The 27876-nt window shown below is 40.0% G+C and overlaps 1 protein-coding gene across 1 annotated transcript in view; it reads left to right on the forward strand.

Annotated features, from left to right (window-relative positions):
- Window positions 1-14813: 14813 nt before the first annotated feature.
- Window positions 14814-27876, forward strand: part of triqk (triple QxxK/R motif containing) — a 32668-nt gene continuing 19605 nt past the window's right edge. The window contains exons 1-2 of the mRNA XM_008306775.1: window positions 14814-14989; window positions 19050-19124. Of these exons, the coding sequence (XP_008304997.1) occupies window positions 19064-19124 (61 nt within the window). The 5' untranslated portion in view covers window positions 14814-14989; window positions 19050-19063. The remainder of the gene's footprint in view (window positions 14990-19049; window positions 19125-27876) is intronic.

The following is a 27876-nucleotide window of genomic DNA, read 5'->3' on the forward strand; positions in this document are numbered from 1 at the left end:
GCATAAATATGTTTGTTTCTGCACAAGTAGATCCAGAGATGACACAGAAATAGAGTGGAAAGGCACAAAATTATAACACTGTAAGTACAAATATACACGGTTGGGGTTGAATGGACACTCATGTTGCCTTTGACGCTGTTGAGCTGGAAGCGGCTTCGTAGACAACATCAAAATCATTTCTTACCAACAGGCATAAAAATTAAGAACTAATATAATGCATTATCACTGCCTGCTCTGTGTCCTTTGTTGGATTTTTAATTAAAATGTGATTATTGCATTCATCTAATGTTCAATAGAAGGAGGGATGTTATTTTGGAAATGGCACGCCACAATAAAACAAACTTATATAATAAAAATAGTCAACAATCTTTCACTCTCTGTGAGTCCATAATTAACCAAAGTTCAAACCAATCAAACCGAGACCCAGTGGGGGGAAAAAAAAGGACATTAATATTTCAATTTTTCTCTTATTAATTTAATCACATTTCATATGCTGATTTGAATTGGCCACGCTCCACCACTCAGAGTTGACTCTAATCCCAATCTAATTACTAATTATACGGTTGGAGGTTGATTGGACCAATCCTCCCAGCCAAGGCCAATTTGACTCCCTCTGATGTCGAGCACCTTTCATGTGCGATGTCTCCCAGGTTTTGAGGACACAGTGTTTTTTTTTTTTTCCACCCGTGCGTACGTGAATGTGTGTCTGTGTTTTAATCAAATCATTATTCAGCACCCTCAGTCAATAAAAAGGGTTTCCCACTGCTTCTAGCTGACAAATAATTAAAACAACAAACTGCAAGTCCTGACCCCTGGTTGTTCCTATTAAATGATTTGATGATGGAATAGCTGTTTTGCAATTTTGATGATTGTAGATACAGACAGTAAGGTTGTTGCAACTGTAGGTATATTGTGTAGCGTAATTTTCGGACTATTGAGCGCACCTGAATACAAGCCGCACCCGCTAGCTTTAAAAAGATAAAAATGTGTACACATACAGGCCGCACTTGTCTATAAGCTGCAGGTGTCCACGTTGTAACATGAGACATTTACACTGAAAGATTGTCTTGACTTTTATTTAAATACGTACCGGTAACATACGCAAGTACGTAAATGCTTTTTTCTGAGTAGTGCCTGTAACACGGCTGTTAGAAAAGTAAAACTACAGTCGCCTACCAGGAAAAGTCATTGATCACTATCTTCATCTTCCTCCCACTAAAACCCACTAAAGTCGTCTTCTTCAGTGTCGGAGTTGAGCAGCCTCAGAATTCCTCCGTCACACACGTCCTCAGTCTCTCTTTCGTCGTCGCTCTCAATGTCACTTTCGTCTCGAGGCAAATTCATAAAAACCCATAAATTAGCCGCATCATTGTTTAAGCCGCAGTGTTCAAAGCGTGTGAAAATAGTCGCGACTTATAGTCCGGAAATTACGGTAATTATATATATAGTACTTTGTAAGGTGGGGTTTAGAACACCGTGGATACAGATACTCCAATTAAGTACACATGAGAAGACAAAAAGTTGGCAGCAGGAAAATGGTACAAATCCTTTTTTTTTTTTTGCACATCTGGAAAGTATAATTGGCGGCGATACTGTTGGTAATTTTACATGTAGAATGAGGAACCTAATTCAAGATTAATTGACAATGCATGATAAAGTATGTTTTGTGGGCTAACTTGCCTTTGAGTGTCCCTGGTCAGTTTTCCGGTGCATGACCTGGATATTATTTGGTTGTATTAGTTTGGGGTTTAGATCTATTTTGGAACTGCCTGTGACTGACAAACTGACAACTGCAACTGACAAATAGGACAAATTACCAGGACTCATGACGTTGTCTACTGCTGGGCATTCTACTTTGCAGTGGATGCAGACTCGGATCATTTTCACTACTAACTCCGGCAAAATGTGTTGAAAATGTTGGATGTGCACGTTAGAATTAACAATGAAGATTACGTTTCAGTCTGTGTTTGTCAAGCTGGGCTGCACTTTGGCATGCCTCTCCGAAATGATTGAAGCTCATTGAATGGAATCAGAAAAACACTGATCAACACTTCACTGTGGGGGCCCCGCTAGAGAGCATTATGCTGGGAAACAAAGGCAATACCTGAGAGGTTAAAAATGAAGAAATAAAGAATTAGACAACTGGTAGCTACACTCTTTGTTTAACAGCTTACCGGCATCAACAAGTCAAGACCCAGCACATGATCTGAACTCCACTTTAGGTACGTAGTCTGCCCTTTTTCAAGACAGTTTGAAAGGATGTCGTGCAAGTTTACACTTTACAGTTTACTAGTGAAGTTCATGTTTGTTGTTCAAAATTTAGAATTTTGGACAAAGCTTGCAATCAGTTTTAAAGATGACCTGTTCTTAGCTATTCCTAGTCAGTAGAATCCTCAACCCCCTGCTGACTCAAGAGATGGGTAACTTCTGTCGTTGGCTTGCAGAATAACCACATTTTTGCATTTGCTAAGGTGGCACGTGACCACAAACACATAGAATAATAATGATAATACTTGAGAATTGAATGCTACCTTTCCAGAACCTCTGGTTTTAGGCTTAGGGTGTCTTTACTCTTGGCTGACTTCTAGCTGCGAACTATCCTTTACTGTCCAGACCAACTGTGTGAGAAGAGGCAGAGAAACACTCAGTAAGTGGGGCTTTATTTCCTTATCTGAACATGGTACACTACATTTTGATGACTGCTGCATACTGAAACTTGGATCTATTTAGATGCCTGTTGGCTGATTACAGTAACTTAATCTCTACTTGCTTCCCACAACAATGACCTGCTGGACCCACATGACACCTTGTTTACCCACAAGGCAAACCCGTCTACACAAAATTACAATTCTTTACAAATAAACTGCATTCTCATTTATGTTTTTGTTGTTGATTTACCACAAATATGTGTCAAATCAACATATATTTGGCATTTATTGTATTGCTTTAGGGCTGCGAGGTGACTCGGTGGTTAGCACCCTCGCCTCACAGCTGGAAGATCCCCGGTTAGCATCCCGGCGAGGACGCCCGGGATCTTTCTGCATGGAGTTTGCATTTTCTCTCCAGCGTGGGTTCTCTCCAGGTTCTCCAGCTTCCTCCCACAGTCCAAAAACATGTTGAGGTTAACTGGTGATTCTAAATTGTCTCTGTTGTTGTTGTTTGTCTCTAAGTGTAGACCTGTGATAGTCTGGCGACCTGTCCAGGGTGTCCCCTGCCTTCGCCCCTAGTGAGGATTAAGCAGTGTATAGATAATGGATGGATGTATTGCTTTACTGTTGCTTTTTTCGGGCAGCAAGTTATCTATGAGATTGTGCCTGACTCATCACCCTGTTAACCCAGGAAATGGAGCAAAATCTTCAAACATGTGGTAAAAAGGTTGGATTTTAACCTACACCATGATGTTTTCCTGAGCCTGACCAAGTCATTTTGGTGCCTAAACTTAACCAAACATGCATTTATCATAGTGAAAGTGTTAACCAGTGTAACGTTTTCCCAAACCTAACCCCCAGTTAGAATGAGTAAATATAAACCTTAAGTATGAGTCACAAACCCTGGTCTTGTGGGTGAAAGTTGGAAGCCTTCCCTGCCATGTCATCGGAGAGAAAAGATGTTTGTTTCAAAACATAAATAAGAACGCTGCTTGGTTGTGCAGGAACATAATATTATGAGACAGTGTTGCACCAGGCCGCCTTACCAATTATTCCTGCTAGAACTGTATTTGTTCTAGAAACATTCTGAGAAAGTTCTGCAAAGTTCTTGTAATGTAAAGTTTTTCAGGAATGACACTCTTAAAGGCACATCGTACCTCAACAACATCCCCAACCTCCCCAGAACACTACAGGCAGAATGCTCTAACGTTGTTTATATGTCACATTACAGGAATGTTTCAGGAAAAAAACATTCTGCCATCTGACCTTGAAAATATTTTTTAAATGTTGGTTTATGAATGTCCTTTTGTTATCATGTAACATAATCCGACAACATCCTCCAAACATCCTCTGAATGTTTCAATTAAAACATTCGGTCCTGGTTAATATTTGAAATGAGATTTGTCCTTAAAATATTTGTTGAACATTACATTCTAATATTTTCTTTAAAACGTTATTTGTGCACTCGGAGGTAATGTTGTGAGAGCGTTTCCTGCTTGCTTGGATGCTGGTTGATTGGTTTGATGTAAAATATAACATAAACAACGGCGGCTCTCATTGCTGTGGCAGTTCACATCAAGGAGAGATCAGACTGGCCAGAGTAAAAGGTTTCTATGCATTGCTGCTGGATGCTTTAAATATAATCCACAAACAAAATTCCATTGATCCCAACAATGGATGCCGGGGAGGTAACGTCGTCTAAAAACACTGCAGTATCCATGGTGATGCCGTTTTTTTTTTTAATCCTTCTACAGCAAAGTAAACACAGTAATTGAAAAAGCAGCCGCATGAACAGCGATGAGCATCTGACTTTAAATGAGGAGGTATGAGCTTTTGTTCTTCTTTGCCCAAGTCACTCAACCTGGAACATGATGTAGGAAAGAATCTCTGTTGCCATTTTCCAAAAAAATACCTTAAATTAGGGTCGAACCAAGAATAGCATTCAATTTACTTCTTTGCTATGTTTAGTTTAAAGGTTAAAAAGTCAGAATAAAAACAACGGAAGCACGTTTGTCTGAGCTTTTTTTTCTTCATGGCAGCAAAGGTTAAAAACACTGCGGTGTGATCGCAGTGTCTGGCATCTGCAAGAAAAAAAACATTTGAGCATCCAAATATTTCTTTTTAAGTTACACGACTGCGCTTTACTTTATGGTTCTGTCATTTCTCAGTTATCTCTTTGGAAGTCCATTGTACTATATAACAGGGAATTAGCTGTAAGTACATTTTAAATTTCACCATTTAAATAAAAGGAAACATTTTGTAACTTTTTAGAGAAATGTATGTTTATACACATTTAATTTATAATTAGCTGCAATTGAATTTTGGCTTTTTCAGCTAAAGACACTGGCAACTAATTATTAATCAGTTGGAAGTGAACCATATTAACATGAAAAACTATCTGTAGTGTCAAATTGCATCGATGATTTTAACAAATTAATCAGTACAATGAAAGTCTGTACAGTAAAGTATTGTGCCGTTGTATAATTCTTCTCATCGATTAATCTGCAAACAATTAAGAATTTTTAATATTTCTTTTGAGCTCTAACTGATGCTGTATTAGCCTCCATACATACACTTAATTATAGGATTCCTAAAAAATGGTGGAAAAAGCTGCTGCTGAGCTCAGTGATAAAAGCAGCACTGCCCCTGAACTGGTCTCCTCAAAAAACAACAATAGTAATTATATTAATGGTGCGATTTTCGTCTCCTTTTTTCCCCTACTTTCCTACCTCTAAACTTACTTTTCAAGGCAGCTCTGGTTTTTTTTTTTTTTTATCTTAGTGTAGGATCAAAAGGGCACGTAAAGTAAAGAAATCCCAACAGTTTCAGAAACGAGGACAGGAGAACGGTGGAAAATAATGTAGGTGCAGCTGCACTATGAGCCGACTTTGTTGACATGACCTCTGTAAAAGGTTCTACATCCCCGTTTGAGCGTATGCGGCTCGGCGGGGCTTGTGTGTGTGTGTGTGTGTGCGGCTGCGGCGGCTCGTGGCTCGTAGCGGTGTGTGTATTTGAAAATGTCATCTCAATTAGTTGTTGAGCCTCGAGTCGTGAGAGCTCTGACAGGGCAGTAATGACTGGCATCACACTGGGACTAAAAGACACCACGGCAACAGAGAGGAATGACTAGAATATTCTATTTCCTCTTAACAACTTCTTACTCCAGTGATTGTGTGCAGGACAGAATGATAACTGTGTGGGCAGTTGCTGTATGTGTGTGTGTGTGTGTGTGTGTGTGTGTGTGTGTCGCTGGGAAAGAGAAAGGAGAGCAGCTGTTGTTGCCATAAAACAAACATTATATCTTCATCATCTTTTATCTTCTCTGCTGCGTTTTGAGGTGCGGTCCCTCCGTCCTTCCCCATTTTCCAGCTTCGACACTGTGGCTATTTTTACATCCTACCTACAAATCCTCCGCGTTGTTTGTCACATTTTTCTTAGGAAGCCCTAATATCTGCAATCAGACAAAGACTTCAAATTATGCCCATTCCCTCTCGATGATGGTATAGATTCGAGGCTGCTGTAATGGAGGCTTTGCATGCAGACAATTAGGGTCTAGCATAATTACACTGTCTTTTATCTATCACAGTCATTACATAGACCACATCTGAAGACAGAATGTGGACATTAGGCAAGTCACATTAAAATGTAATTGACTGGTAAATAAAGTAAACAAATAAATTATCTCCACAGCTGTGCAGCTCCAGTCAAACAATAAGCAAGAAAAAGACTGTTGCCATGGCCTTGACTGCAGACACATTAGCATTCAGTTTTGATGCTTGTTTTGGAATCGACGTTATACCTTTTAAAGCACATTTCTTCTGAGGGTTTCTTTTTCTTATTGCATTGATCGCTGCCTCTTCCAACTTTATTTTCCTTTTCTTTTTTTTCCCCTTCCAATAAGACGACGGTCTGAGAGCGCCGGTTAACCACACGCGTCTCTTGGCTTCATCCCCTGCAGCTGTAACCGGCGGTGACGTCAGCACGCCAAGCAGAGAGGTTGCCAGAGGAAACTGTCAGTAGTGACTTTTGACAGCCTACGTGATGGAGGCTTCCAACAGAGTCCTGGTCTTGTTAATGACTGCACCACACAATGGGCCTGATTTAAATGCACCAATCAACCCTTATCTAAATATCAGACCTGATTATTAAGTAGCTCCATATCAGGGGCACTGATTGAACACATTTTATTATTAATTATTCCAATAGTTTTAGCTCAGGGAGGCGTCGGGTTTCAAAATGTCGCATTTTTGGGAGTGTCTTTTTTTTGGGGTTTTTTTGGCTCATTAACCATTGTGGACATTCAGATTTTAATCTGGTGTAATTTAGAAGCAATGGAGGTTTTAAATATTTGGTCAAATGCAGAATTTGACCTGTGAAAATATGAGAAATAGGAGAAACACACACTTGAGCTGAATGTGTAGGAGTTGTATTTCGTTTTAATAATAATTGCTGGTAACCTGCTGTTCACCTGTAAGTCACCACTATTTTTTTATTTTTTTTACCAAACAGCCAAACATCACTTACCTGGAGTGACTTAAGAACATTTATTATTATGACTGACTTCCCTCAGAAACCACATTCATTCACCCTTCACCAGGAGATATCTCAGGTTCGGTGTTGCCAATAAAAACAACATAGCTGTCTGTATATTCCTCCTGTGGTTGTGTTTTGCTCCCTCGTACAGTGCCGGCCCCTGCAAAACTGATCTGACATCTCCAAATTGCGTGGCGATGAAACCATATCACAGTGTTCAGATTTCAATTCGACTCCTTGGGGAAATATTGTTTCAAGCCATTACTCTTCATCAAGGGGACGTCATACCCACTCTGCGGAGCTATTGTCCTCCGCGGCCCGTGTTTTTCTGCTGTGCCCCTGAGACGATGGCATACGTGATGTACAAGCGGCTGAACTCCTGTCATGTAGCCACTAAGGACCACGGCGCGATGATCAAAATCCTTAAACGACGCTTGCAAAGAAATTTCATCATTATTTGGGGACTGAGACGCATCAAACGCCATTGACTTGATGAGACGATCATATGCTGAAATGGTGTCGCTCGCAAAGTATTTATTAAAAAGCCGAGTGTCACGAATCGCTCAGATACTGTGATCTTCCCCACTGTCTGTGTTGAATATGCTCAGTTGCAGTGCGACTGGCGCAGCACCAATGATCCATGCCTGTTCCCCATTCATCTTTGCTGCTCGCTCTGTGTACAGAACGCCACAAATTACAGCCCTGGTGGAATCACGCTGCTCTAATCCTCAGCAAAACTGCGAGGGGTTATGTGGGGAACCCTGCCAGTTACCTTGGGGGGCGAATGATCTCGCCGACCTACCCCTACTAACCCCAGTGGTCGTACCGCAACGGGAAAAGATCTATCTCTGCTTATTATTACTCGCACCTCCCACCAGTGGCACAGAAGATGAATCATACCTGTCAATCCTTATCCCTGGTGCAGGGAGGCCATGTTTGTTTATATTGATCAGCAGCATATGTGGCACAGCTGTTGCTGGAGGAGGCTGATGCTGGCAGAGGTTTGTTCACGCTTTCCCTTGGCAACAGTACAGTTGGCAGGCAAGACAGCAAACAGTACACACTCGACTAATCAATACAAACAATGAAGCAGCAAATCAAGAATAATGTCGGCGCAGACAGAAATGAGGGAGAGAGTAACGCTTTTGATTATTTGGTGCTGGGAAATTATGTCGTGTTGGGATCTGGTAAAAATGTGTTTTCGTGATGTTTTACTCTCCGTCTCTGCATGTGTTTAAGTGAATCTGAGCAATGCGTGCAATGCAATGTTTACATATTTTTGCAGAATGTGTCTCTTGTGTCGAGATTTTTTGGGAGAAATCTGAACCTGATGCACTTTATTTTTATGTGCTTTCATTCTTAGTGAACACACGCTTTAACAGCTATGGTATTGTCCAACTTTAACTACTGTAAGGTAGTTGAAATTGGACTTTAAGTTTTTCATATTGCCTCATCTACAAATTAGCCATGCAAACAATGTGACTGTGGAGACATTCACAAAATGGCCACGAGTGCACAAAACCTCACTGTGTAATTGTCTGTGCAGCAGTTCAACAAACCATAGAGATGCAGAATCACAAGAATGTGTGAAATTGTAAGTGCAAGTGTAGGCAAATTACTCAAGGTGCAGCATCTGGCAATGATTAGTGGCCATTAATTGGTGTTAACTGGTGCTACTAGTGTTTACAGAGTTGAAGGATAATTAGCTGGGGGTCAACTCAGGGCTGAAATTAACATGTCAGAACTCTGCAGCTGTCTCACGACAACTAGGCGAGGTAGTGGTGGGGTGTACCAAATTTTGTTGGCAGGGCAGCGTAGGATTATGTGGACTGTTGTGTGTGTGTGTGTGTGTGTGTGTGTGTGTGAGAGATGAGGATTATTATGGGTATTTCACTGACTGAGGGAATCTGTTATTGTGTGTTTGTGGCTGTGTGTGTATTTTTTTTGGGGACAAATAGATAAAAAAAAAAAAAGAAAGAAAAAAAAGTTAAGTGTCTGTGCTGCATGAGTCACAGTGACAAAAATTAAGCATCTCAAGAATAGCTCTCAGCAGGACCTAGACTTGACATGCCAGAGTAAACAGTGCAAAAGAAATGCTCTCGCCTCGTCAGCCAGTCTGCAGTATGACCATAGGGGGACCTAACTGAGATCCAGCTGCAGCACCTGTACAAACACCAGACCTAAACCTCAGTGTGGGCAGTTACCACACACAGCTGGGGACATAGGAAAGCACTGTGTGTAGGAAGGAATGAAGCAGACACTGCTCTCCAATTGGAGTGTGTTGCGAAAACCTGGTGCTTCATCAAAAGGGCATGTATCGTTTAAGTAAGTGTGGATTAGAGGGGTATGAACAGCAAGACAGTGGCCTCCCTGGTGGTGCCGGCATTCACTGTAGTGTAAGTGCAAAGGAGGACCACTTCATGGAATCTAATCGGGATCAAGATAAACAATTAAGGGATAAAGTTGAATCCCAAATAGACATAAGATGCCTATTATGGTCTCTAGATGCTTGTTCTAAAATGAATGAATTAATGGAAGTCTTCTTGTTTGCAATACAAGATCACATTTTTTCACTTCCACCCTGAATTTCCCTCAGTCTTATATGTTATTGAATATGGTGGCTGTCGAGATCAGAAATTGATTAACTAAACTCGACCAACATTTAGCTTCAGTTTCTACACCTTAAGCTCTTTGTTCTTACAGAGCAGATTTATAGCTTGAAATCTGTCGTCATTTTTGAACAATGGATCCTTGATTTCAGAAGTAAGTAGACAAAACACAGCGTCTTCTTCTTGTGCTAACGCTACCTCCCTGATTAGCTGAAAAAGTTGCTTCTTGCTGATTTTTTTTTATGTTTACCTCAATGTACTTGAGAACTGCATATGTACACTGATCAGCCACAACATGAACCCACCCTAATGTTGTCCACCTTGTGCTGCTTTGACCCTTTGGGGCTTGGAAACACAAGCACTGTTGGTGTCTGGCGGTGTCTGGAACTAGGACGCTGGTAGTAGGTATTTTGGCTCCTCAGGATTGTGGCATGGGGCCTCTGTAGATCAGATTTGTTCAGGTGCATCCTGCAGATGCTTGAACATGTTGGTATCTGTGGTGTTTGGAAGATAGGTCAATGTCTTTGCTCTTTGTTGTACTGCTCGAGCCAACATGCTTAAGTGGATGCTACATTGACCAGTATGCCAGGACCCAAGGTTTCCCAACAGAACATTGCATCGTAACAAGATGATCAATGTTTTTAACTTCACCTGTCAGTGGTTTTAATGTTGTGGGTGTATGGTGTTCAAGTCCCAGAGAAACGACTACTTCAACCTAATACAGTATTTATTTTCTTCACAATAACATTTGACACAACAGATTTGTACATACAAGCTAGATAAAGCATCCATTTTCTGTATTTATTGATTTTTTTTATTTTGCGATCAACTCTGTTTTCTACCTGGAAACCATTCTTTGTCAAGTCTCTGACAGCTGCTGCAGATCACAAAGGGATGTCTGCTGTGATAGCCTTGACACATCCAAACCCTCCCCACACTGGAGGATAGCTCACAGCCATCAGAGTCACCAGGCTCCGATACAGGATAATGACTGGAGCGAAACGGGACCAAATCCATTGTACGATAACTTATCTCTTTAGGTCTGTGGGACTCCCCCCCCCCCCTTATATGAGCCCTTGCATTTCATAAACCCCAAATTCATTTCACTCTGTATCTGTGCTGATACAGTTTCCCGTGAATGAGAGGGGAAACTCTGGGGCTGGGAGATAGAGAGGGGAGAGAATTCACCGCACACTGCAGACATAGCGGGAAAACTGAGATAAGAATATTAAACAGGAGAAAGAATTGTGTCTTCTCCTCCAAACCAATAACATGACAGAGTGGATGGAAATGAAAAGGGAACACTCAACTCCAGTCTCTAAGAATTCATATGACAAATTTTAGAGGGCAGAATGTGTTTCAGAGTATTTGCGAATTGAATTGTAAAACACTGTTTTATGGAACACTATTGCAGTTCAATCATGCAACTTCCTCTGATTCTATTAAGGCAATCTAAATAAACTAAGACGTGGACGCTAAATCAACCTTCTGATATGGTCCAATGAAAGTAAAAAATAAATTATTAAAATATTTGGCACTGTGAGAAATATGTACTATATGACCAAGTTTCTGCTGCCACAGTCCACATCTACAAACCAAACGAGCTCCATACAGCATGAGGATGTTTCAGAACACACTGGGTGTATTTGTAATACATCACAAACAGATAAATGACAGGAACTGTTGAAGGAATTAGCTTCTTAATCTCACATGCCTCCAAACTGATGCTGTATAGTCTGACAGAGATTGTAACTGAAATTCTATAGATCTATCTCACAAAGGCTGGCATACAATAAACCTTTAATATCTTTACTATTATGCAGTTTGCAAGGGCCTTAAGCTCCTTTTAAAACCAGGACTCCAATTAACAAGATTTTAAACAGGTGGATTATTGTCGTGTCCACACGAGTGCTTTTTGTCAACTGTTAATCATCACCTTGCTTTGAAATATTTAAAGTAAGACATTAAAATGTGGAAAGACAATTTTGCTGTTTACAACTGACAGTCAGAAAATTAATCAGTCCCCCCGATGATGACTGCAAATTGCCCAAGATTATGTTGACACGTCTTCATTGCTGCATGTAGGAGGAGGTGATCGCAGCAGAGCTGCCATTTAGCCTGCCAATGGCCCCGGGGGATTCTTCTTCTCTAGCATTCTTTTTAATGTCTGGCAATTAAAGGACGGCTAACTGCCGGAGAGGAGGAGAGATGGAGGAAGAAAGAGGAAGAGATGGACTGGCTGACTTGGTGTAAAAGAGTGAGGTTCAGAGAGACAGAAAAGAGAGAACACATAGAGACAGGGACACACACCGATAGATCTAACTACAAACAAACTAAAAACCACAGGATCCTGTCAGGAAAACAGCCAAAGCTTAACTCTATTTTGTACTGTCTGTGTTGTGTGGTCATTTAAAACAAGGCTGAAATTCGATTTAATTCAACAAGGATTACTTAGTCACTGGTGGAAATCTTCACCTCACACCAACAGACCCTGAGGGAAATTCCTCTCATCTTCTTTAAAGCGTTATCTATACATTTCAGTGTTCAGATCATACACTGCTGCTGTTGATCAGGCAAATCCATCCTGCCTAGTTTTCATTCACAGTAGCAGTTGATGCTAATGCTTTCCATATCTATCAGTGTGACAGGCACAGCACGTTGGTTTGTTTCACTCAACGGGAGAAATTAATCACACACATTTAGTATAACAAGAGAACATTTGAGCTCTGCATTAACTGCACTCATGCTGCTTTTGATGGCCATATTAAGACAATAGTTTCAGGCTTCTTATTGAGGCTATTTGTTAACAGGTCTAACTTAACTGTCACAGCAGCTTTTTGGATAACACGTGTCTGTAGGGCTGTATGCATTTACAGTGCATATTGTGAAATCATGAAAGGTTAAGGAACAGGCCCTAAAGATTATGTGTAATTTCAGTGTCGCGCTTTGAAAAGCCTTTTATGTGAACATGCATTGCAATTTTGCATTTGGTGGGCAATATTTCTCCGGATAAAAATATCCTCCCTGACAAATGTCATTCAAATACTTGTTTCTCCATCGAGGGGCATTGTTAAAGTGCTCGCTATGAATGACAGTTTCATGTAAAGTAAAGCATAATACGGGCACATTATAGACAGATTACATCTATTAGTTACTGCTGTGCTGCATGCAAATGGTATGCCCATGGGAGAGCAGAAAATCATTTTAAACTTCAATAAGTTACAAGCGGTGGCAAGTCTACCCATAATCTGCACAAAGCCCCAGGCAGCAATGAGGCTGGATGCAATTAGGAGGAAATAAAATTCTACACAGTAAACAAAGAAAAAAAAATGTAAAAAAGACTGATGAAAGAGAAATGAACATTGTGGAATGAGATTGCTTCATCTTTGATGAGGTCTGCTGTTGCTTCCTTTTAATTGTCACAGCACAAAGCTATTATTTTCAACACAGCTAACTGTGCCATTGGTAATAATCTGACAAGGCAACAATGACTTAAGGCCAACATGTCAAACGAATATGACTATTTAATTAAATTAACACATGTCTTTGTCACTCTAAAAATCCATTTTAGGAAGATTCAAGGGCGCAGTAACCCTGGCATGTAAAACTCAGGTGTGTGCAGTGTTCCTATTGATCATCTTTTGCAGCTGTGGAAGCGTATTCAGATCATTTTAGTAAAACATCTTAGATAGAAACACTTCTCAATGAAAATAGTTTATTTAATACTGTCACAAGTTAAAAACAAGTGTTCAAGACTTTTACATCAACAAAATGAAGTTTAGTATCTAAGATATAAGCAGAATGCTCCCTGAAGACAAATATATTGAAAGTGGCTTCAGATGATTATTAAGAAAGGAAAAAAGAAAAAAAACATTCTGATACTAATAAATCTTTGTGTTTGTTGAGTGTTGATGTCATATTTCATCATTTGAACACTGAAATTAAACCATGTGAGCAGTTTAGAGGTAAAAATCATGATTTGGTGAAGCTGCTAACAACTCATTGACATCTGAAGTGTGACCCCGACGACTTTCTGAAATAAGTTTTAAGCCAAAAAGTTTATCAAACGTATACAAAAGACCAATAATGTAGCATAAAATTGAAATACTTAAGTACAAGTAGCTTACCTCAGACATCCACTGCCATATAATTGCGATGCAGTGCATAACAATAACTTGTCACCGCTGATCTCTTGTGCGTTTGTCATGTTTAGCACATTTGTATTACTATTTTATTTTTTTACAACATATTCTAACAGGCTTAATTTTTTTGCATCTTGAAGTACCAATTGATCTACCCTGATTACAAATATAATGTATTGTACAGTTTATGGATGCAGGATTTTCTTGTGTCTAACTCCTCTTTACTCCGTGCTATTGTATTTTTTGTACTTTTATTATTGTGGGTGTATCAATTGACTTTCTGTTGTAATGATGGCTTCCTCAGAGTCCTATTTTTTGGCTCATTTATTAAATTAACAGATATTAACTTAAGACTCAGAGTCATGAGAGCCCGTACCAACAGACTAAAACACAACTTCTTCCCCATGGCTGTGAAGAGGCTGCTGCAGGAACCATGACGCTTCTGTTTATGGACTCATTTAAACAAATGCTCTTTTGCACTTTTAATAGCGTGATTATTTTATTGCTTTTTTTAAATTATCTATATCACCTTTTAACTTTTTCCTTCTTCTTACAACTTTGACCACATTAGCTACTACAAAGATGATGCCAAATTTTGTTGTGTTTTTGTGCCATGACAATAAAGCTTCTTCTTCTTCTTGAAATAATTAAGTTATAAAACTCTTCTTCTTCTTGTATTCTTCTTCTTCTTCTTCTTCTTCTTCTTCTTATTATTATTATTATTATTATCTAGGTGGGAGTGTCCGACTATCAGCTCGTCACATGTCCCTCCAATATTTTTGTCTAATCGTCCCACCCTCCTTTCCTGCTATTGGTCAACTCGAAGAAAGCCCGTTTCTGATTGGACTAAAAAAGGCTGTCCGTCATTGACGTCGCCGTGTAAACCAGGAACTGTCCGTGGAAGAAGTGGTGTGTTGGCATTCTGGAGAAATTTGGACCAAAGTACCAAATAACGGTGAACTCCGTCGTCCTGCGTGTCCACATACAGCAGCCAGACGTTTCGTAATGCAGAAATACTTCTACTGAGCGACACTTTCTTTCGAAAAACAAAAACAGTGTGAGTATCTCCGTGAATACAATGAATGGAAGCTGCCTGCAGGTAATTACACCTCCACGGGGGTGTTTTTACGTTTCTGAGAGCTTTATAATATGCACATTGGCTCTAAAACTAACATACGAGCTCTGCAGATTTAGGTTACTGCGAGAGTATTTTCTTCTCCGTGCTGCACAGAGAGAAAAAAGTGAAACTGCACAGGTATGAGAAACTGCATGCACGGTTGACTTTCAATAACATGACCTGTCTAGTCCCTTTATAGGGAGGTTGAGCAGGTCACAATACTGAACTAAATGTTCCCACATATACAGCATGTTGGGCAAGTTGCATCTTAATTCCTGTTTTATTAGATCCACTTGGCTAAAACCGAACGCCTGCTCTAGATTAAACCCTACCTGAGCAAAAGTACTGTTTTTTGTTGTACCTGTGGTAGAAATCACTGAAATTTCTGGTTTCACATGTTGTGTTCTGTATAAATGCCTCTCACACATGGTAGAAAACAACTGTTGGTCACAGTTTTTTATCCAGAAAGATGAATTTGTGCCAAACAGTGTCAACACACAAGAACATTCAGATTTTTAAGAAGTTTAATTGCACATACTACAAACTCATCCATAGAAATGTGCACTTACTGAATGGTCCAGTCTTTATTTTTGCCTGAATGCTTTCTAGTTTGGTCCTCTGCAAACTGTGTACTGTAGATTTGGGTTCTGGTCTTTCAGTGCACTTCATTTGAGCATTCCTTTAGAGACTTTGAGGATTTCTTTGACTGAAACTGGGTGTTTTTTTTTGTTGTTGTTGTTTGTTTGTTTTTTTGTCACATTTTTCCCTTTCTGGACTCTGCAATATAAAGTCCTAAATCTTTATAGAAACAGCACAATCATGACAAGAAGTAGAGAGAGTTTAAAATTGTCTTCTGTGCAGTATAATAAAGTGATGATTCCATGAATCCTAAATAAGAAAATAAGTAATTTGATATTTTAAAAAAAACAAACAAAAAAACATGGAATCCCTATGTACATCATTATCCAAGTAACCACAGGTGCTAGCAGTACGAGAAAAGAAATTGTGGCTCTACATAGTATAGATATTTTACTACTTACATTTTTAATTTCTTTCCGTGCTTGTCCCCTATCTGCTCTGTGTAAACAGCCTGCAGTTAAGCCTCATTGTCCCTGTATTATATTCATATGTGTAGTTTGCAGCTGAGTCACTGGTAGCTTTTTGTTTGTGCAGAATACATTTTTGTAGAAACTGGTATGTACAAGGGCTGCAAGGTGCCGCAGTGGTTAGCACTGTTGCCTCACAGCTAGAAGGTCACCGGTTCGCGTCCCGGTGAGGACACCCGGGATCTCTCTGCGTGGAGTTTGCATGTTCTCCCCGTGCAGCGTGGGTTCTCTCCGGGTTCTCCGGCTTCCTCCCACAGCCCAAAAACATGTTGAGGTTAATTGGTGATTCTAAATTGTCCATAGGTGTGAATGTGAGTGTGCTTGGTTGTCTGTCTCTAAGTCTAGCCCTGTGATAGACTGGTTACCTGTCCAGGTGTCCCCTGCCTTCACCCAGCTGGGATAGACTCCATCCCCCCATGACCCTAGTGAGGATTAAGCAGTGTATAGATGATGGATGGATGGATGGTTTGTACAAGTGGTTTATTTTAGGCGATTTTGGCATGTCAGATAAAGTAAATTAAAAAAATAATATAAAAATTTTAAGCTTAGGTTTAGTTCATTTTATGACTGAACTGCACTTTTTTAATTACTTCAAAGACTTTTGAAGAATTGAAAACCCTGTGATTCTTACTGATTCGACAGTTTCTAGCTCTGATAAGTGCAGCCATTTTGGATTTTTTAAATTTTATTTTTATTTTAAACCAGCCAGCAGCTTTTGGATTCAGTAGGTTAATACACTTAACTGAAAGAGGACAATTCACTCTTAATGTAAAATGAACTAAACACCCTTTTCCAAAAAATAAATTAAAAAATAAATAAAAATCCAAAATACCATTGACAACCACTCTACCGATCGAAGGCACTTGAATGTACATTTTTCAAGATCGTTTAAGACTGGGATCAAGCAGACAGCCCTGTCTGTGTCATCATTTAGGGAGGACAGCCACTGTGGCTCTAATTACTGGCACTACGTCTGGTTCTAAACCCTCTGATTATTCCTGTAACTGTGTTTTGCTGGATTTTCAGAGCCTGATTAATATTCATCTATCAGTTTTGATGGCAATTCTTTTCCTTGTAGATTCTTCTGACATGCAGATAAACACCGTCCATAGGCCCAGAATTGACACGGTTCTGTTTCCAGTGTATTTTATAACCACGGAAATCACAAGTGTCCTCAGTTTTGTTTCAGCGATCACAGGTTTTCCAGCTTATGTGTCAGTGATCATGGGTTTAACGAATTTTGTTGCATTGAGTTTATACTTTAGGGCCTGTATTTTCAATATAGTCTCTCCAAAGTGTTTATTTTTAATTGTTCATAAGATAAAATGGTCAGATTGGTGATAGAATCTTGAATGATTTAATGTGTTAATGATATTGCACAGTGGTTATATGCTGGGTACTATGACATGTAAGAGTAAACGAACTCCATGTGATGATAAAGGCTTTTATTGTGTTGTTTTGGCATTTTTAGGTATAATGCTATAATATTAAGGCACGGTACGACATAGCCAGCAGCTGTGAGAGCCTCTCGTGTTCAACTGTAAACATTTCATTTGGATAATTTTCTCGCTTCCTTTTGTCTTTCTCTCGCTTCCTTTAATTTGCTGACTCTGGTTTTCAGCTTCTGAAGAACAATAGCTGCGCATACATCCTCCTTCTCTGGCGGCGCTAACAGTGTCTGAAATGTAGCTGAAAACAGTGTTTTTAGTGTACGGTAAAAACTCCGCTATCTCAAGACAGCAGCAGTCTCCCATGAGAAAGTATCAGTCAGCGCAGGCAGCCGGCCACGCTCCTTGAACATGCTAATTCAGTCTCCCTCCTCTATTCCCCAGCTGCACCTCCACACTCTCCACCACTCTTGTTCTTCTTGGATGCACATAAATATATATTTTTTTCCTATTCACCTCTCTATTCTCCACGTGTGCGCACCTGCATACACATTTTTCTTTTTGTCAGACTTAAACATTGTCTCTTTGGTGATAATCAATTATCATTAGACAAGCAGGGCGTGGTAGATATGGAGGATTATTCGTCGAAGCATACAGATGGGTGCATTTTTTATTTTATTTTAATCCTTCGAAGAAAAAAACAACCTTTTAGCCAGAGAACACACCGGTATCATGAGAAACCACAGTTATGCCCCTTGACTCATACTTACTTTTCCCACTATTTTAAACAAAGGGCTACAGTATTGATTGATGCAGTGTGTTGTGAGCGAGCCTGTCTGGAATTTAGAGCAGAGAGTTCACTGGAGAAAACAAGTGTGCTGGATGGATGCAAGAAACAAACACACTAAGTTTAAGCACTTTGTAAAGGAAAAAATAAATAAATCTTGCACTGGTGTAATTATTATAGTGGCCGTACATCTATACGTGCTTCGACACAAATGCGCTGCCCCTATAGATGGGTATTTATTCTGTAACAGAAGTGTGCCTGCGCAGCTACGCGTGAACCCTAAGGATACTATTTATATCATTCCTAGCTCTTTCTTTCTCTTTATATCTTACTTCCGAGCTGTCAGGGTAATCAAAGAGAACTCATGGTGTGAAGGGAAATGGTGTTAGACTAAATGAGATGGATAGGAAGCGCACATACTGAGAATGTAACACAAATGGAAGGTGGTGAGAATTAATTTAATTATGTCTAGCAGATGTATGCGCGAGATAAACCATCTGCCTGATCAAAACTGACTACTCTTCTCTATATGTATGATTGTGTATTAACTTGGATCCTTCCTTCCTGCAGGTTTCACAAGTTATCTCAGGCTACGGTAACAGGAATGGAGCTACTGTATATCTGTATTTGATTGAGCTAAATGATCAGGTGTAACATGGAGACCCGGCAGTGAAAATCCTCTCACTTGGATGGTTGTTTTTCTTCTCATCTCCTGTCAGGCTGAGGAAGGAGAATGGGGAAGAAAGACGCCAGCGCGACCAAATTACCAGTCGATCAGTACAGAAAGCAGATTGGTGAGTCTTCTGTCATCCTGACGCATCACTTTTGTCGAGCGATAGTAAATCAAATAACAGATTAGTTTATGTCTGCTGATTTGATGTGTTGACACTGGTTGGGGACAGATTTAAAGAAATGACTGCTTCTCTTTGTTTCGTACCATAAAAGAAAGTCTCTGGGCATTTGCCATTAATGTGCCATACCAGATGACTGATAGTTTAATCAAAAGGATAATCAATATATTAACTGACAATTAAAACAATAAGTTCTGTAAATGAGTTCCTGATGTTTTGTTGACAGCTGAGATTGATCTTCTGTTTGTTGTGTAACTCCATTTCAACCAAAAAATCATAACTCAACGCTTGATGTGGGCAATCTTACCACAATGCAGTAATCAATGCCCCCTCATAGAAAAAATCATACATAATAAATCACATATAATACTATGGTGCCGGGAGGTTTTTGAGGGTAGTTAGTTTCACATTTATCCCAAACTGCGTAACAGTCTTTAAAACCTTTGTCAGCGTTGGCTATGCAGGAATAAGTCTCGTCTTTTCTGCACAGTCCTGGAATCCTTTGTGGTTTGCGTTGGATTGAAAAGAAACTTAAACCAGATTCACTGGATTAGAGCCACTATACAACCTGTGGAAGCAATTACACTGAGAGATGAACAAGAAGCATCTCAGGTGACAGACAGTGAATACCACGCTTAGAGAACTGCCTCTTTGATATCACGTCAGAAGCTGTTTTGTCAAACTTTAATGCCACTCCAATCCTTTAGTATTTGGTTTCCCCCATCTTTCCTCTTACATCACAAAGGCCTAACTAAAGCAATATGGTTGAAATCAATCAAAAGTTTGGTCGCCTTTAGCGTGCCAGCCATGGCTGCTTGAAGATCACAGCTCATATCATGTCTTTTTTTGTTTTTGTTTTCCTCTTGCGGAGCAGAATCAAAAGGTTGCCAATGGCCAGGCTGGATAATGATGCAAATACAAAGAGAAGCTCTGTTGGCCTTTTGGGCTTAAAGGTTTTATTTCAAATCCCAGGAGTTATATTGTTGACATTAAATGTGACTCAGTAGTCTTGTTAGACAATCAAAGGTTTCCACTTCCTGATACAAGGCGGATGTTTTTTTCAGGTAGTGGAGAAATGGAGTAAAGCTCCTGATCTTGGTCTTGATCTGTACCATCATCAGGAACCTGCACAATGTGCAAGTTCCTGGCAAAGGTGCAACATTTACAGCTACAGTATAAAGGATGAGCTGAAGGGTGACCTAATTCAGAAGATTAAAGTTGCACAGCTAGCCATTTTATTTTGGATAGGGTTGGGTCTTGTATTTTAACAATTTTGATTCATATTCTGCTTATTGATTCTGGTTTTTAACGATTACCGATTTCAGACCTTTGAGGGGCAGGCGGTTAGAGTTGCTATAGCAGTAAAGTCTCACTTTAACATTATTGCATAAGTAATAATGATCTAAAGGTTTAACATACTATATTATTAAACAGTGATCTGAGACATTTTTCTACATTGAGTACTTTCACTGTTCTTGCCAAAGTGACTTTTCTTTGTTATACTCGCATACTTTCACTTTAAGTGACATTTTCAATGCAGGGCTTGTGTAGTGTAGTCCTGGTACTTACTTGCCTGCCTCTGTCTGTCAAGGTAAACAAACACTTAATAATTACATAAAATATATTAAGTACTATGTTTTATAACGAGTGCGGTTAGCACAGCCACAGCCTGACTGCACATCCGCTTTATTACAACAGAAGTAGAGCAAAGTGGCAAAGTAGACCAGTGGGTGTGTTGTGGGAAGTGAGAGGTACCAACATGTTGCTGTAGTCACTGTAAAGTGCTGCTGTAAGGGTAGCAGAGTTGCTTTGCTCAGCAACAGCCAAGTAGGATAAAATAATAATGTTAAACTCATGATTCATTGAGACAAATGCATTAGGAGACAGAAAGACATGCAGGCATTCAACCCGCATGACTAATTATGAAGGTTGATAGCAATACATACATAGTAGGTGTTTGCAGTGCACCGTTCATAAAGTGGTACAATGTGCTTAGGAACAGATAACTGGAATCAAAATTTATTTTTCTTAGTGGTTCGTTCAGAATCAGAACTTCTCCAATTCAGATTCCAAATTGAAACCAGTTTCCAATGGCCAGCCCTAGTCTTGGACTTATGTACATCTACACATCCCCTAATCGTGAGAAATCAAGAAAGAATTCTTTATATTCCAATTTCTTGAAAGTCTGAAGAACAAAATGTCTGAGAACATTCAGACTTAAGACATAAGAAAAAGGGTGTAAACCATTTTTAAATGCCAGTAACACAGCAACTATTTCAACAGCAGAAGCAGTGGCTCCTAACTTTATAATAAGTGTTTACACACAGCAACACAGTCATCTCTTATATCTTGTGCCACATATTGGGGCACATTTTCGATGAATTTGCACACTGTTGTCACTGCAAGAGTCCAATAAACAAAATGCTTTGAAGGCCTCTTTTAGTGAACAAGACGTGAATGTTAGGGTGTTAATCAGAAAGATTATGAAATCCTGCTGGCTTCTATACATGATTTGTCCCTGCATGTAAATAACCCTCACAAGATGGATTTGGAAGCCCTGAAGTTATTTTATTGACCAGAAAAGGCTTCTTTCTATTAACATCTTGTGTAAAACACCAAAGAATGTTCAATTTGTTTCGTAGCAGAACTGGTAAATCATACATGCCCCTTTCTGTCATGCAGTTCACAACCAGAACATGTATTAATGTGAACTGTAGCGCCATTAGAAGGCAAGAAATAAAGTTCTCCCATGGCCAGGCATTCTCTAGATGTCTTTACTGTGTACTGTGTCAGCTATAGCATTGCTCTGGACTCCTTCCTCCCAGAGGATGATTGTTTGTTGGTCCCTGGTGATTCACATCCTCATATTATTTCAGGTTTTATATTTCCTGGTGTTCCTTCGATGTTAACAGGATTCACGGTAGTCCAATGGTCTCTAAGGCTAAATGTTTTTTTATTGATCCATGTTTGCATTTTTGCCATTTTTCTCTTATAGCAATTTTTTTCTGAATTGCCTTTTTTTCTATTCATGTTATTTCATTGTGTGTCTGACAGCAATATTTGACAATCTCAGGCATGTCATAGCCTGTTAGGAAACGTTCCTGTTATTTTTACTCTACCAGGCTATAAAGGAGGGGGGTGACTGTTGCATTTGTTTTCATACTGCAAGAGAAGAATAGGATTATTTAGCCTGTAGATATCTCTTAACCATCTGCCATTATGTAAAACCCGCCAGGTTCAACAAACGAGGTTCACACAGCAACATAACAAGCTCATCTCCCACTATCACATCTCCTAGCAGGAGTGCAGAAAATCCCCCCAGTTTTTATTTTTTCAGCACATCTTATCAATTGAGAAATATGTAACACACCTGTCATAGATTTCGCTGGTCCCATCTCTACCGCCGCCTCACTCCAACCCCTCAATTTTGACCATTTTTTCCTTCTTTTTCAAGAGAATGGCCATCAGGCAATTTCAGTGAACCACTGTTTAACAGCAAAGGTGGAAAACAGAGAGTGGGGTGGAGAGGGGGGAAAGGTGGAGAAAAACGAAGTCTTCAAGGAAAGCATGGGGCTTGGTCTTCTGAGAGCTGGAATAGGCCACACATGGTAATTTGAAGTCGTAATAGGTGGCTTTTTCATGGCACATCAGCAGTAGTCCAGGCTGGTTGTTGAGCTGTACCATCATCTCTGCTGGAGTGCTTTTGTCATGTCAGATGGCCATCAAAGGGCTACTGTTTGACTCTCTCTTTTTAAATACCATTATTAGGCCTGTTATAATTGACTGCCCACTGGATAGGTAAAGCTATAGTGGTCTTACATAGAAGTATGACTGTTCACTCCGTTCAAGCAATTGGATTGCTGCTGCCTGCTCGAAACTAGAGGAAATTGCAAGTTGGGAATTATTAGCTTTAGGTGGTGTAATTTCACACTGGAAGAGATCACACCTGCAAAATTGCACTTCCTGTGGGTTAAATATTTCACCCCCGTCTGTAGACAAACTACACTGCATCACCAAGGTATATGTGTTTTCCTCTCGTCGTTATATCATGCACAATCGTCAGTCATGCGCTTTTTTTTTTTAACTTTAAATCTCACACAGATTGCAAAATTTCACCGCCCTTCTCCTCCACTGACAGAACAAGGAATAAATATTTCCCATGTGTCTGGCATCAGTCCTCCAGTTCTACCACCCTTCATTCTGGCAGATGCCAGCGATCCGCACCATGTGGTCACTGACTATTTGGCTGCCATGCCGCATAGACACAGAAGCAAAGCAAAGCATGAGAAACTGTCAGACACGCTGTCAGTGTGTTTCCAGAATTGTCCCAGGGCACTCAGAGAGTACTGGACGGTGGGCTGTCTGTCCAAATCACCCCATCACTCTGCATGTGGTGCATATGTAGTATTGTTAGTCCCCGTAGACACAAACACACGCACACATTCCTCAGTTAGTACTTTGCTTTGCACGCTCATGTACCTGTTTGTTGCCATGTTGCCGTCATGAAAATAGTTTACAAGGGTTTTTGCCTGAGAAATTAATAACTCGCAAGTCAACATGTCTGTTTTCTACTATTGATAATGCTGCCTTAACCTGTTCATAGCACACTGTAAGTCTGGCAAAACAATCCAACCTTGAAAAGTTTTCTTTAAAGCGAGCAGTAAATCTACCGATAACTCTGATTCTATACCTGGTGAGGAGGGTCCAGCAGCAAAAACAGCAAGATCCCACTTAAAACCCAAGTGGCAGAAGAAAAATTCACATGGCATAAACGCGAAACTATCGATGGAGTGGATAAAGTGTCTTGCTCCTTCTGTGTTAGCTCAGGGAGGAAAAATAGCTCAACAAGAGGGTCACCCAATACGAGAATATCAGCCCTGACAGAGCACAGCCGGTGCCAAGATCACATTTTTCTCTGCACAACAACAACTGCATGTGAAAAGTCATATCGACAGGGCCAAAGAACAGACCAGCCAGAAACTGCACTCCCAATTACAAGTTGTTTCACGCAGCCAAAAATGACATTTCAGGTCATCAGCTCAGAGGAATGATTGATTTACTGAAGGCAGAACGTTCTCCTGATTTTGAAACAGATGATGGCATCCACAAGCATAACGAATCCTTGTGTGATACGGAGAAGGCACTGGGGGGTGGGGGGGGGGGGTGTTATTATGAGGCAGCTTGATGAAAATCTGAAGGGCAGTGAATTCATTGGAATCATTATTGATGAGACTGTCAGTATTACAGAGGAAAATAAATTAATTGTGTATGCCAAGATTGAAAACAAGGGCGAGATTGAGACTTCTTTCCTGGGCAATTACGACGTGCCGAAGTGCATATTTTGAGAAAGTTGTAGAGGTGCTGGGATGCAGAGGAGTGGAGTTATACAAGGTCATGGGTCTGGGCTCAGATGGAGACAGTGTGCTGACAGGGAGGCATGCTGGAGCTGGTGCTCAGTTGAAGAGAGAGAATCTATTTTGATTCAGACGCACTGCAACGCTTACAGAGCTGCAGATCCAGGTTCGCCCATCCAAACTAGGGTTGTGTAGTGTATTGTTTCAATATTGACACTGCAATGTGCACGTGTGCATTAGTTCGTACTACAACTTTTTTTGCTGCTCGATACAAAAACTTCCACTGTTCTCATTTTTTTAAGACTAATGTAAAAGAGAAGGCTGTCTGATAGAACATAATGTACTCTTGGATACAGAGTTTGTTCACATGCAGGCTCCACATGTTTACAGCAAAATTAGCGAGAGACAGGAGAGAAACATTAAAAACGACACGCAATGTCAGTTGTGTGGAAATATTTCAGCTACAGAAGGGATGACTAAAAAGTTGACCAAAAACAGGTGCTCTGTCTAGCACTGCTACATGACCCAACATGACTAATTTGTTTGACCATTTAAATCAGAACCATAAAGTTCTGTACTGCTAGATCTCAATTGCATCCAATTCAGTATTTTTTTTAAAGTTATTTTATTGTTTGCACTGTAGATGCGCTCTTCTACAAAATCTCTCCAATCAGTCCAAAACTATTTTCCAACCAGATACATTTATATCATCTGATGAAAACTGCTGCATTGTTTTGTATCACAATATGTGTCACAAAATGACAACATGTTCAGTTTTTACTGATATTTTGCAGCAAATTCATTCATTCTACAAGCGCTCCACCACTAGGTATTGGTAGCTTTGTGAACTGACAGCGACTTTAGCTAATAAAGACGTGACCGGTCCTTGTGCAGCACAGTTGTTAAGGAGTTACTTGGTTTTTCCAGTTTGTTTTGCTTCTATGTTACCGTTCTGATTTAACGTTGTTTCATCAACCTGTGTTGGCGTACACTATATTTGTAGCATTGACGGTCAATGAAATGTGGATTCATATTTGATCAGGGCGTCCAAGTGGGACTCCTGTTGTGTGCAGCAGCTTTCCTAGACATTACAGTCGTGGTGGGGTAATTGGTGGCATCTGTGTTTGGTTTAATTTAAAACATGCATCACTTTACATGCTTAGTTGATTCTTTCTTTAGAGCAATCCTGGCTTGAGATCACTCATCTGCATCCACCAGTCTTTTCTGACATTTTTGAAACGGGGCACCATTTAATCTAATGAATAGATAAGTGACTTTAGGGTAATTACTGTATTGTTTGCACCTTTCAGAACCCGTAACTATTACGTTTTTCAAGACGGCACAAAGAGGTTGACCTATAGAAGACAAGGTTGCACCGTTTCACCGATTTCCAATCAGAAAATAAATGGGTGCATGTTCACATTTCACACAGAGGAGAATAATTTACAATTTGCTGCATGTGTTGCTGTGTGGCTACAGCATTGCAGAAAGTTGTTTGGCGATCATGCATGCCTGATGATATATACGCTGCTATTTCAATCAATGTAGCTTCTGTGTATGTGCTTGAGAACACATACGTAGCACCTGCATAGATAGCTGTAGCATATTCAATACAGCTATCTATGTCGATGCTATATACGGGCTCTGAAGCACATTTGTATGCTTCAAGTCTATTTCCTGCCTTATGCCTTCTGCGTAGAGACAGAGCTGCTGCTGTTCTGCTAATGTGCTGCTCACTCGATACCTTCTGTGCAGACTTAGCTTTTGACTAACTGAGCTGTTTTTGAAGTGTGTGGTACATTGGCTTGGTAACGCAGCTTGTTGTTGTATTACTGCAGCAGACATTCCACATATTTGACATATAATTACATCTACAGCGATAGATGAAAACGAGAAGGCAGGAACTTGGTAAAGTGGTGCCATAGTGTGACTCTGAAACATCACGCTAGTGGGTCAGCGCTTTCATTTTCTTGTGATCCATTCAAGTGTCTTTTTTTTTATTACTACTTGATGCATGACTGAAATGTAGAAAACTGAACTGTACTATTTTGCAACATGAGGTAATTTACAATATATCACAATGGCTTTGTTCTGGCCTGGAATCATGACTTGCCATGAGGCAGGTGACAGTTGTACCATGACGCTGTCGCAGCTTGTTTCCTGCCTGTCAAACCCATCAGAATTTTAACATTGTGTAAAGGAATATTTAAATCTCTGCACAGTAAAATACATTAATGCGCTTTAAGAAAATAGCTCACAAGGGCAACTAAATGTTATCTTGGGGTTGCCAGCATTTAATCCAATCTGACCAAAAGGCGTGAAAGAAAAATTCAATAGTTACCGGGAAAACTGGTTTATCTAACAGGTGTACTGTTGACTCTGTCCTCCATCATCTGCCCCTTCCTCCTGAAGCGTTTGTCAGTTTACCTTATGTTATCGATCTCCTATATGTTCTTTTATATTAACATGATTGAAGCGTGTCACCCGGCAATGTTCTCTTTCACCCTTTATCTTTCTTGTCATGTAGTCATTCTAACAAGAATGCATTGAATTGTTAAATATTAGTCAAGATGGTAAACAATATGAGTGTTCATGTACAGCATTTTTTTTTATTTCTGAGGATTTAGAAACATTTAAAAAACACAGGAACCTCTGAAATTTAAGAGGCAACATTCTGAAACTGCATCAGATTTGTGGTGTGATTTCCTTGAGTTCTGTCCCGTCTACTAAAACATGCTTTTAGCTCAAACTCAAGTAGTTATGATCTACTTATGACAGACTTGCTCAAGTGATCTAATTCCAGCTATTGATCACCTGTTATAAATGTTGCAATGTGTCAGGTTTCCACCACAAATCTTATATGAAGCAGCACAGTGATGGTGGGAAACAAGACATTAAAAAAAAAGGGTCCAAGTCTAAGACAAAATTTCCCAGCAGATGACTGAAGAAAAGTCTAATTTCTTGATGAATCCAAGGTTGATTTCTCTGGCAGCAACAGAAGGTTGTATCTAAGGAGTTGAGCAGAAGAGAGAATTATAGCGCTCTGTACAAACCCTCAATGAAACATCATGGGAATATTTTCTCTAAAGAGTGTTTGAGCTACTCATGACTTAAAAAAAGTAGCCCTTCGTTCTTCAGACACATGCTTCACCCTCTAGTTTGCATCGTTGTGGAAAAGGACTTATACTGCAGCGGGATAATGAGCCCAAACACACCTCAAAGCTTTGCAAGAACCGTGTGATGACCAAAGACGTCGTGGGTTGACCTCACTTAACCCCACCATTACCCCATATAACATGGTGTAGCGGGTTTTGCACGGGCTCGTGGAGTCCATGCAACTT

The sequence above is a fragment of the Stegastes partitus genome, unplaced genomic scaffold (genome assembly GCF_000690725.1).
Source record: "Stegastes partitus isolate 25-593 unplaced genomic scaffold, Stegastes_partitus-1.0.2 Scaffold46, whole genome shotgun sequence".
Classification (NCBI taxonomy): Eukaryota; Metazoa; Chordata; class Actinopteri; family Pomacentridae; genus Stegastes; species Stegastes partitus.